This window comes from Panthera onca, chromosome D3, assembly GCF_046562875.1.
Source record: "Panthera onca isolate mPanOnc1 chromosome D3, mPanOnc1 haplotype 2, whole genome shotgun sequence".
NCBI classification, from domain to species: domain Eukaryota; kingdom Metazoa; phylum Chordata; class Mammalia; order Carnivora; family Felidae; genus Panthera; species Panthera onca.
The window spans coordinates 68822084-68834297 of record NC_138350.1 but is presented as its reverse complement, the minus strand read 5'-3'; the positions used below and the strand labels follow the sequence as shown (position 1 = coordinate 68834297).

Genomic DNA, 12214 nt, shown 5'->3' with positions numbered 1-12214 from the left:
GTTTAATTTGAGCAATGGTGTACATGTGTGTACATGGACCTGTGTTTATTCCATGCACTAGGGCATGTGGAAGCCCAGCTTTCTTTTCTCCAACAGGATTTGGCACAGTACCTGGACAACAACACAGATACGTCTTGATTTAGTTGAGTGATTGGTTGTGATTCATTTCATTTTTCATGTTTTAGTTTGATGGATATGAACAAGGGCCTTTGAAAGTGGATGTCAGGTGGCTGTATTGCTATCAGAATCTGACTACATTGTCTCTTTGCAGGTATCGTGCTTGTTGCCATTAATCCTTATGAACAGTTGCCAATCTATGGTCAAGATGTCATCTATGCCTACAGTGGCCAAAACATGGGGGACATGGACCCCCACATCTTTGCTGTGGCAGAAGAAGCCTACAAGCAGATGGCCAGGTAAGCATGACCTCAGCCTGGGAGTCCTTCTGGGGAGTCCTTCTGGGTAGTCCTTCTGGTAGAAGTTTCTGCCTTCCTTGACTGCTTTTGCCTAGCAATCAGTTGGTGATCCTGGGATTGAGTAAATTTCCTCATGTCTTCAGCATCTTCTTGGGAACCTGAACCTATTCTTGAACAGTGGCTCCCAAGACCTTGTTCATTTTCTGAGCAATGAAATAAATGGATGCCTTAGATTTCATGTCTCCTTGGCTTCCTTTTGGCACTCTTTCCTCCCCTCTGGTGTCACAAATTCATTTTCTAGCATCACCCTTCATTTTGCAGATTCCACTGCAGATTCCCTTTGAAGGAACCAGGATTCTTGGACAACTTAATATACCAAGCATTTAGATAGGAATTTTAGAGTTTCTCTTTAGACACTGAAGTAAATCTCTGTAGTGCTCTTTTTTAGCTCTGAAAGATGGGTACTGGTCTGTTTCATTGGAAAATGGGCTAGGTGATTGTACTAAGGTTCTACAGGTAAATGGAACAAGTAAACCAGGGATATGTGAGAGAGAGAGAGTGTGTGTGTGTGTGTGTGTGTGTGTGTGTGTGTAAGGAATGGCCTCATGTAATTGTGGAGGCTTGGCAAATCCAAAATCCACAGGAGAGGTTAATAGGCTTGAACCCATGGAAGAGTTGATGTGTTTGAAGTCTGAAGGCAGTCTGCTGTCATGATTCTGTCGTGGAGGAAGGCCTTCATCTGATCGGTTGAGGCCCACCCACATTATGAAGGGTAATGGTAAACAAAAATCTGATTTGAAATGTTAATCTCATCTAAAAAATATCTTCACTAGCACTATCTTGACCAGTGTTTGACCAAATGTCTAGGTACTCTGGCCTAGCCAAGTTGACAACTAAAACTAATCACCACATTGATGGTCTTAAGCTATTCAGGCATAAGGTAGGGAAAGTAAGTTTCACCAAAGTTTTGGTGGAAATGCATATTCCTGTTCACACTAACGTGCTGGATCTTGTCAGCCATCTTTCTTGCCATTTCTACAGAACACCTTATGGAGCTAGCAGCAAATGTAGGAAAGTCCTTTGTGGGGAGTAGGGCCACTTAGGCTAATTTAGTGAGAAGGAGAATCCCGTTTAAGATGGTCTGTGCTTCAGTGGATCTCAGAGTATAATTGTCAGCCTGATTAACTTTTCTAAGAAAGAAGGCAGCTTTTATAAGCTTGTTTATAGATTTAGTGTGGTATTGCTGGTTGTAGAGCTCTGTATATAAAAAGTTCTGCTTCCTTCTAGATTTATACTATGTTCAAAATAAGCAGTGATGGGAGAACTGAGCAATTTAACAAACAGAATGATCCATAACCATTTCTCCTAAATGTAGTAGGAGGGGGGGGGGGTGTGCTAAAATGGTCTCAACCTTTGATCTCTTTAATGCCATAAGAAAGACCACATACTGTATAAATCTACTTCAGGGCTTGGCCAGAAATCACTTACCTTGATAACTTACACAAACCTAACAGTGTGGTTCAAGGCCATGCCATGTGGAGAGAAGAATGGGTTTTAATGTGTTTTAGTACATAGCCCCATTCATATATTACTGTGGGAGGTCAAGTGTGTGGCACAGTGGAGAGAGATCTGGGGTCTGGACAGGCTTCCATGCCTTGGGAGAATCACTTAAGCTGAATCTTAAACTATCTTTCTCCTTTGGAGGATGGTTTCTTTATGGTTATAAAACAGAAGGTGGGTGTGGGTTACTTGTGACTTCCTACCATGCTAAAAGTTCTAGTAGCTCTTTGATGTCTCTTTGGATGGATGTCACTGATAATTATTTTTCATTTCATTCTCTTTTACCCAGTTGTGCTTAGATGTACCAGAAGTTGTTCTTTACCAAAGACTTCTTGAGGTGCCCCCAATAGCTTTTGGAATTTCCTGGCCTCCAGCTTTATCCACACCATAGATCCTCTTGCCTAGATGCCTCCATTCTTCCTTTCCATGCTTGAAGCTGGTTTCATGGTTCTTCTACAGTCGGGGTATTTCATTTGTTTGGGTCCTTGTTCACATCCATTAGAAGGGGATGTGGTTGTACAGGGTGGTGTATAGATGGGTTATAAATCTGGCAATTAAGGGGCTTGGAGGTTAAAGTTGAGTGAGGAATTGCTTCCTTAAGGGTTTTATTTTAAGGTTTATACTCCTTGTACTCTCTGAGTCCTAGGGTGCAGCCAAATAATTTTACTGAAATTCTTATGCAATTTTTGCTCATGAACTTAGACTAGAAGTAGAAGGACCAGCACGTGTGGCCATAGGAGAGAGTTATGGTTGAATTTGGTGGGGTCAGTGGCTTAGCGTTTCTGTTACTGATCTGAGAGACGCACTGGAGGCCCCTGGAGAATCTTTGCTGTGCAGGGAAAAGAGGAGACCCATTGGTCAGATGCAGGGGAGGGAAGGGAAGGTTGTTGCTATACTTCCAGTATAGATCTGCTCTGTTAATTCTAGATGCTAGAACATATTTAACAATACCTGCCAACTGTGTTGTGCTCTTCCTGACGCATCAGTAATAGTTGAAATAACCATTAATTCAACAGTGTGCTTTGAATCTGAGCCTCTGTAACAGCTGGGCGAAATGAAGGGTGTAAGAAACCAAAGTTAATCACTTCACCCAGCATTACGCTGAGTTTGTGACTTAGTTCGCCTTGGATTCAGCAATTCTTTCTCGTGATTCACTGAGGATTTGATTTTTCTTTCTTGATATGGCTCACGTCAGGGACTCTCCAACTCTTGATGTGTTCTGAGTGGGTCAGGGAGCCTGTCACAGCTCAAAGGGATAAATACAGACCATCATCCCCATCCTGAGAGCTCCCACGGAGTCCTGTGCTGGAGGAAAGGAGGTGGAGGAGGAGACACAAGGACAGCCAACAATTGGTCACTGTCCCCATCTCTGTTGAATTCATTAAGGCTGGACTTGGGAGTAAATGGAGATTTGAAATGAAGTAGAAGAAGAATCGTACGAAACCTCCCATTCATGAGTTCTGGCCTCTGCATGAGAACCTATAGTTCCTGTGAGACGGGGTGGGGGGCCGACCTCCACTGGTTAGTACTGCTCCTTTCTCCCACTCAAAGATCCAGAATGCCTGCTCTTCCAGTTTTACCTTTCTCAGCCTCAGCTCCTGCATTAGATTGTATCTGCAGACATTGGTGTGGTATGCATCATTTGCTGGGTTCCTTACTGAATGAACACTGAAAAATGTAAGAACTTTCCTTCAACTCTGCAGAGCACACAGTCTGGTTAGAGAAGATGTAATAGTGGGCCAAAAACACCTGTAACAACAGGAAGTGTATATAAAAGCCATGCATGGGGTCATTTGACTTGAGTCTGGAGTCTTGACTGTCACAGATGGTCCAAGAAAACTGCAGCGTTTAAGCTGCATCTTGAATTGGTGGGATACGTAGTGAGAAGAAGGCCTCTGGGGGGCTAGAATAGGGTGATCATAATTCCAGAAGTGGGGCATCAAAGGCATGGTCACAAAACCACAGTTACCTGTTGCTTCATACCCCTTGGGATGTGTAATTAAAAAAGCCAAATGACAAATGTTGGAAAGGATGTGGAGGAATTAGAATCTTCATGTGCTCCTAGTGTGAATGTACAGTGTGCAGCTACTTTAGAGAAGTCTTGACAGTTTTCAGTAAGTTAAACGCAATTATTGCATGACCCAGCAATTCCACTCTTACGTAATTACACGAGATGAAAATATGTTCACGTAAAAGCTTATATACAAATGTTCATAATAGCATTACTCATAATAGCCGAAGGATGAAAACAGTCTATCAGCTGATGAATGGATAAAAAGTGGTACATCCATACAGTGAAATATTATTTGGCTATAAAAAAGAACGAAGTCCTGATACATGCTACCACAGAGATGAACCTTTTAAAACCCTGCCTAGTGAAAGCAGCCAGACACAGAAGACCACATATCATATTCCATTTACATGAAATGTTCATCTAGAGAGAAAGCACATTAATGTTTGCCCTGGGCTTGAGGCTAGAGGTGAAATGGGGAGCGGTTGCATATCAGTATCTTTTTAGGGAGGGGATAAAAATGTTCTAAGATTGATTGTGGTGATGGATCTATAGTTGAGCAAATTTTCTTAAAACGCTTTGAAATGTATACTTCAAAAGAGTGAATCGGGTGTTCTGTGAATTATCTCAAAAAAAGCTGTTAAAAAACAAAAGTATGGTCATGTACAGTTAGGGGCCAGACTGGAGACCTGTGAAGGCCGGGGTCAACTTTGGGAAGACAGTGTGTGTGCTATTAACAGAGGGATGAAGAGATGGTGAAACAAGTTTGGGAAACCCTGGCTTAATCCGGTGAATCATCTTTAACACACAGATTCTCAGAGCAGTGATGTTGACGTGCTTTCTGAGTTTTAAGGTGGGGATGCATTTTAGAGACCACACTGTTTTCAGGGGTTTTCTCAAGGGACTGATCTCACTCTTTGGGAAACACTGGTCTAGAGTATGGAGACATCTTAGAGCTTGTTACATAAGGAGGTAGTAGGATGCAGAATATTCAGAGAACATTTTTTTTCCTCCAGTGGGCCCTGTTTCATAATATTTTCTTTCCCCACATTCCTATACCTTTTCCAGGGATGGAAACCTCTTGTGAGCAGCTTCTGTTGTGCATAGAATTGGTCTGTTGTAAATAGCCTCTATATAGTGAATGATCGGGAACTATGGGATGTGAGACCCTGGGACACATGTCCCTTTCATTTGCTTTAGGATCTGTGACTGATATTCAAGAACGGGAGGAATCAACATATTCATGCATTTCTCCAAGTGCGATCCATTATCCCCACCTTGCAGGCAAGGATAGAGACTTAAGGATGTTAAATAATCATTGAAAGTTATGAAGATAGTAAATGGATGAGGCTGGTATCCAGGCTTGGTCACTTTGCCCTGAAGCCCCTGCTTTAGCTGAGAAGCCTTACTTCCCTCCCTCAGTGGTACCTCCTGATCCAGATGGTCTTCCAGAACAGAGCTGGTCCAGGACACCATGAGAGCCAAAGGGTAGACCTTTTCCCTTTGGCTTAAAAGTATCTAAGGTTGCACAGTGAGACTAGAGTTTCAGTGCATTTTCTAGCTTTGTTGGTGAAAGTGGGCCATCTTATTGGACTGGCCCTTTTTTGAGTTGTGTGTTGCTTTCTTCTGAAAGAGTGAGGATACTGCAAAGCAAATCTACTTGCTCAGGTAGCCAAGGTAATTGAACACGCACATTTCCATCTCACTCTGCTGTGTTGCCAAGCTGTGACTAATGGTGAAAGATGGGACAGCTATTGCCTGGGATCCCGGGGAGGCATGTAAGCAGGCACACCTGTGGCCCCGGGGGCCAGTGGTGAATGGAACAGACTCTTGTGGGTGGGAGCCTTCTCAGAGATGGGGAGGAGCTCCTTGAGAGCAGAAAGCCTGTGTTCACAGGGGAGAGAAGGAATCAAATTTATAAACCCTGCTTGGGTCCCTAGAGAGGTTATCTTAGTGGCTTTGTGTCCCTAGAAGTATGCAGAGTTTGTAGAGAACTCGAAGGTTTTCCAGGGAACAGTATGGAAAGGAATATCCATAGTATAAAAGTGGTGCCCCAGAAATCTAGAGGCCTTTCAGGTAAACAGCAGGAAGAGAGTTTTAAAGGGTTAAAGGTACGAGTAGAAGTGAGAGGCTGGAGATGTGTGCTGTAATAGAGAGGAGATAAACTCTGAATTTTCCATCTTTGGAGGTGAAAATGATAGATTGGACAACTTTACCTTCTTGGTAATTGGGGTGGAGTATTTGTGGGTTATGGGAGAAAGGACTCAGGACTTTGTAGGGTTTTTTCAGCTACAGACTCTGGGATTAGGACTGTTGGGAAGATAATTTTTTAAAAAGAACTATATGTAAGTGGCCTAAATCCACATTTTGTTTTGAGATCAAGTTTTAGCTAGAATGATGTCTGTTTCTTCCTTATTTTGTGACATAAGTTGGTTGTTACTCAGGATCTTTCTGTGGTTTGGGGGAAGTTGGGATGTGAAGTACTTTGTGATCGGCCTCCAGTTTTCAGTGAGAGCACTGAGGTCATGCTGAGGAGAGCAGGGCCACGTTTGGTTTCACTGAAGTGTTTTCTGTCCAAGTTCTGTTTTCTGGTAATGTCTATGGACAAATGTTTTGGCCTCTGTGCTTCTTGGTATCCTAACCCTTTTCCTTGAAAATTTATTGATTTATGAGAGAGGGAGAAGAGAATTCCAAGCAGGCTCTGCACTGAGCCCAACTTGGGGCTTGAACTCATGACCCATGAGATCATGACCTGAGCCGAAACCGAGAGCCAGATGCATAACTGACTGAGCCACCCAGGCACTCCTTGGTTTCCTCATCCTTTATGAGAACATTGGCTCTACCTCAGGGACTAGGACCCAGTGGGAAATTATGAAGAGCCTTGAGAAACTGTCAAGCACTGTGAACATTTGGGGTGTGGATGTTGAAGTTCATTGGCTGGTGTTGACTACAACAAATGACCGAATCACTGGGAAGACCAGTGAGGAGCACCAACTTGTTGAATTTTTACAATAAACTTTGAAATTATGACTTGAGTCAACCCTGATTGATGGGTGAAGTTTTGTTTTCCTTCCCATTCATGATGGCTTCAAGTCAGGACTGGTTAGAACTAGGTTGCTTTAGGACGAGATCCAGAAGATGCTCAGGATGTCTGGACACAGGAACAGCTTTTAATTTCTTCTTACATTATGTCTTATTTATAGAACATGCCCTGAGTAGTCCCCCTCTGTTCAAATTCTGGGATGCTCTCCTTACCTAAGAGATTACAAAGGGCAATCCTTAGGTATAGAACATAAAGCACTATAAAACCCATCATGTTTAAAATTCTATCTCCACTGTTTAAATTTCTGAGTGTAGGGGAAAGTTAAGTGTGCAGTGAATGTAGCTAACGATAACATCCCTGTGTTAAAAGAAACTTGAGTGTAAGTGTATATTCTCTTAAAATGGCGAGTTTAGAAAAGAATAGCCCTGGACCATTAGTTGTCCATGCTTGGTGAAGTTAAGGCCTGTATCAAAAATCGTAGAGCTAAAAGATTTTGGCTCCCGAGTCTTCGGTTTAGTAATCCTGACTCTTTCTCTTCCCCAGGGGAGTCTAGCATGTTGGAAGGAGAGAGCCTGTAGTCGTGTGGTGGAAGTCAGTTGCGCTTTGAGAAGGCCAGAGACCACATCCCAGCAATTGGTCCCTTTGGGTGCTGTTTTTGCACATCCCTGGTGCAGGGAACTGTCTCTGAAATGCTGCCATATTTAACTGCTTTCATGGTCTGGAGTTTCTTGATTCCCCAGTGCTCTGCTTGGTCTCCCTTTGCTTTCACCCACAGGTCTGAGCTCTGTGCAGCTGTACAGGATGGTGGGCATTTTCTTATGTGTGGCCCTCCCAGCTTGAGGCCGGATCCTGGCTGCCACAGCCGTTCCTGCCAGTGTGGTTTTCAGACCCTGTCCCAGAGCGGCCACCCTTAGATACCATCTGGTCTTTCTGATACTGGTGCTCATTAGATGTGGTGTGCCAGATGAGGTGAAGAGTTGATTTTCATACAGAATTTCTGTTGGGGGAGCCTACAATTGCATTCGCTTTTGGCAGTCATTTCATACTGTTGAATTTTCATAAGTTTGCAAGCTGCTAAAATTCTCTTCCCACCCCAATCTGCCCACATATGCATAAGAACTATTTTTTTTTCTTTTACAACTTCAACTAGATTTAATTGACTGGTAGTAAAGTGCATATATTTAAAATGCAGTTAGATTTAAATTGCACATACAAGTAGACACATTTTGACATATTTATATACCCAAGAAATCATCACCACGATTCAGATAATGAACATTTCCTTAACTCCCAAAAGTTTCCTTCTGTTCCTTTGAACTCCACCCCTCTGCTCCCAGATAACCACTGATCTTTGTCACTATAAATTTAAACTTATTTTAAGATATGGTGTCCTCCTTCTGCATTTGCACAATTGATTTTTTTGGCTCTGAGCAGGATTCCAGTTACTTATATTAAAATTCACCTTTATGCCTGCACCTCACTCTAGCCCGTGTATGTTTTTCAATCCTGATTTTCGCATCTGATATGGTACCTCCCCCTGGCTTGATACACAGGGAGATTTACCGAATCTCTTGCCTCTGCTCTTATCCGTTGAGGAAGAAGTGTTAATCTGGTTCGACTCCTGTAACATTCTGGGAGTAGTTCTTAATCTAGATACTAATAATTGAAATAAAAAAGTGCTCAGGCGCTTGCCTCTATTTTTAAGTCTTGTTAAAACCTGCACACACTGGGCTGGGAGCACATGGGGGGTGCTCCCATGTGAGGAGGTGGGCTAGCACAGACCCCAGTTAGCATCATCCTAGTCTCCTGCCTCTTTCCCGTGTTTCTTCCTGGGCAAGTTCTCTCATTTATTTTTTATTTTTTATTTTTTTATTTTTTTTTATTTTATTTTTTTTTATTTTTTAATATATGAAATTTACTGTCAAATTGGTTTCCATACAACACCCAGTGCTCATCCCAAAAGGTGCCCTCCTCAATACCCATCACCCACCCTGCCCTCCCTCCCACCCCCCATCAACCCTCAGTTTGTTCTCAGTTTTTAACAGTCTCTAATGCTTTGGCTCTCTCCCACTCTAACCTCTTTTTTTTTTTTTTTTCCTTCCCCTCCCCCATGGGTTTCTGTTATGTTTCTCAGGATCCACATAAGAGTGAAACCATATGGTATCTGTCTTTCTCTGTATGGCTTATTTCACTTAGCATCACACTCTCCAGTTCCATCCATGTTGCTACAAAAGGCCATATTTCATTTTTTCTTATTGCCACGTAGTATTCCATTGTGTATATAAACCACAATTTCTTTATCCATTCATCAGTTGATGGACATTTAGGCTCTTTCCATAATTTGGCTATTGTTGAGAGTGCCGCTATAAACATTGGGGTACAGGTGCCCCTATGCATCAGTACTCCTGTATCCCTTGGATAAATTCCTAGCAGTGCTATTGCTGGGTCATAGGGTAGGTCTATTTTTAATTTTCTGAGGAACCTCCACACTGCTTTCCAGAGTGGCTGCACCAATTTGCATTCCCACCAACAGTGCAAGAGGGTTCCTGTTTCTCCACATCCTCTCCAGCATCTATAGTCTCCTGATTTCTTCATTTTGGCCACTCTGACTGGTGTGAGGTGGTATCTGAGTGTGGTTTTGATTTGTATTTCCCTGATAAGGAGCGACGTTGAACATCTTTTCATGTGCCTGTTGGCCATCCGGATGTCTTCTTTAGAGAAGTGTCTATTCATGTTTTCTGCCCATTTCTTCACTGGGTTATTTGTTTTTCGGGTGTGGAGTTTGATGAGCTCTTTATAGATTTTGGATACTAGCCCTTTGTCCGATGTGTCATTTGCAAATATCTTTTCCCATTCCGTTGGTTGCCTTTTAGTTTTGTTGGTTGTTTCCTTTGCTGTGCAGAAGCTTTTTATCTTCATAAGGTCCCAGTAATTCACTTTTGCTTTTAATTCCCTTGCCTTTGGGGATGTGCCGAGTAAGAGATTGCTACGGCTGAGGTCAGAGAGGTCTTTTCCTGCTTTCTCCTCTAAGGTTTTGATGGTTTCCTGTCTCACATTCAGGTCCTTTATCCATTTTGAGTTTATTTTTGTGAATGGTGTGAGAAAGTGGTCTAGTTTCAACCTTCTGCATGTTGCTGTCCAGTTCTCCCAGTACCATTTGTTAAAGAGACTGTCTTTTTTCCATTGGATGTTCTTTCCTGCTTTGTCAAAGATGAGTTGGCCATACGTTTGTGGGTCTAGTTCTGGGGTTTCTATTCTATTCCATTGGTCGATGTGTCTGTTTTTATGCCAATACCATGCTGTCTTGATGATGACAGCTTTGTAGTAGAGGCTAAAGTCTGGGATTGTGATGCCTCCTGCTTTGGTCTTCTTCTTCAAAATTACTTTGGCTATTCGGGGCCTTTTGTGGTTCCATATGAATTTTAGGATTGCTTGTTCTAGTTTCGAGAAGAATGCTGGTGCAATTTTGATTGGGATTGCATTGAATGTGTAGATAGCTTTGGGTAGTATTGACATTTTGACAATATTTATTCTTCCAATCCATGAGCAGGGAATGTCTTTCCATTTCTTTATATCTTCTTCAATTACCTGCATAAGCTTTCTATAGTTTTCAGCATACAGATCTTTTACATCTTTGGTTAGATTTATTCCTAGGTATTTTATGCTTCTTGGTGCAATTGTGAATGGGATCAGTTTCTTCATTTGTCTTTCTGTTGCTTCATTGTTAGTGTATAAGAATGCAACTGATTTCTGCACATTGATTTTGTATCCTGCAACTTTGCTGAATTCATGTATCAGTTCTAGCAGACTTTTGGTGGAGTCTATCGGATTTTCCATGTATAATATCATGTCATCTGCAAAAAGCGAAAGCTTGACTTCATCTTTGCCAATTTTGATGCCTTTGATTTCCTTTTGTTGTCTGATTGCTGAGGCTAGAACTTCCAGCACTATGTTAAACAGCAGTGGTGACAGTGGGCATCCCTGTCGTGTTCCTGATCTCAGGGAAAAAGCTCTCAGTTTTTCCCCGTTGAGGATGATGTTAGCTGTGGGCTTTTCATAAATGGCTTTTATGATCTTTAAGTATGTTCCTTCTATCCCGACTTTCTCAAGGGTTTTTATTAAGAAAGGGTGCTGGATTTTGTCAAAGGCCTTTTCTGCATCGATTGACAGGATCATATGGTTCTTCTCTTTTTTTTTGTTAATGTGATGTATCGCGTTGATCGATTTGCGAATGTTGAACCAGCCCTGCATCCCAGGAATGAATCCCACTTGATCATGGTGAATAATTCTTTTTATATGCTGTTGAATTCGATTAGCTAGTATCTTATTAAGAATTTTTGCATCCATATTCATCAGGGATATTGGCCTGTAGTTCTCTTTTTTTACTGGGTCTCTGTCTGGTTTAGGAATCAAAGTAATACTGGCTTCATAGAATGAGTCTGGAAGTTTTCCTTCCCTTTCTATTTCTTGGAATAGCTTGAGAAGGATAGGTATTATCTCTGCTTTAAATGTCTGGTAGAACTCCCCTGGGAAGCCATCTGGTCCTGGACTCTTATTTGTTGGGAGATTTTTGATAACCGATTCAATTTCTTCGCTGGTTATGGGTCTGTTCAAGCTTTCTATTTCCTCCTGATTGAGTTTTGGAAGAGTGTGGGTGTTTAGAAATTTGTCCATTTCTTCCAGGTTGTCCAATTTGCTGGCATATAATTTTTCATAGTATTCCCTGATAATTGTTTGTATCTCTGAGGGATTGGTTGTAATCATTCCATTTTCATTCATGATTTTATCTATTTGGGTCATCTCCCTTTTCTTTTTGAGAAGCCTGGCTAGAGGTTTGTCAATTTTGTTTATTTTTTCAAAAAACCAACTCTTGGTTTCGTTGATCTGCTCTACAGTTTTTTTAGATTCTATATTGTTTATTTCTGCTCTGATCTTTATGATTTCTCTTCTGCTGGGTTTAGGCTGCTTGGCTGTTCTGCTTCTATTTCCTTTAGGTGTGCTGTTAGATTTTGTATTTGGGATTTTTCTTGTTTCTTGAGATAGGCCTGGATTGCAATGTATTTTCCTCTCAGGACTGCCTTCGCTGCATCCCAAAGCGTTTGGATTGTTGTATTTTCATTTTCGTTTGTTTCCATATATGTTTTAATTTCTTCTCTAATTGCCTGGTTGACCCACTCATTCGTT

The 12214-nt window shown here is 41.8% G+C and overlaps 1 protein-coding gene across 4 annotated transcripts in view; it reads left to right on the top strand.

Moving 5' to 3' along the window:
* MYO5B (myosin VB) overlaps positions 1-12214 on the top strand; it is a 343332-nt gene that overhangs the window by 157728 nt on the left and 173390 nt on the right. For all 4 annotated transcript variants that reach the window (XM_078435245.2, XM_078435247.2, XM_078435246.2 and 1 more), the window contains exon 4: positions 272-416. In XM_078435245.2, coding sequence (XP_078291371.2) covers positions 272-416 — 145 coding nt within the window. The remainder of the gene's footprint in view (positions 1-271; positions 417-12214) is intronic.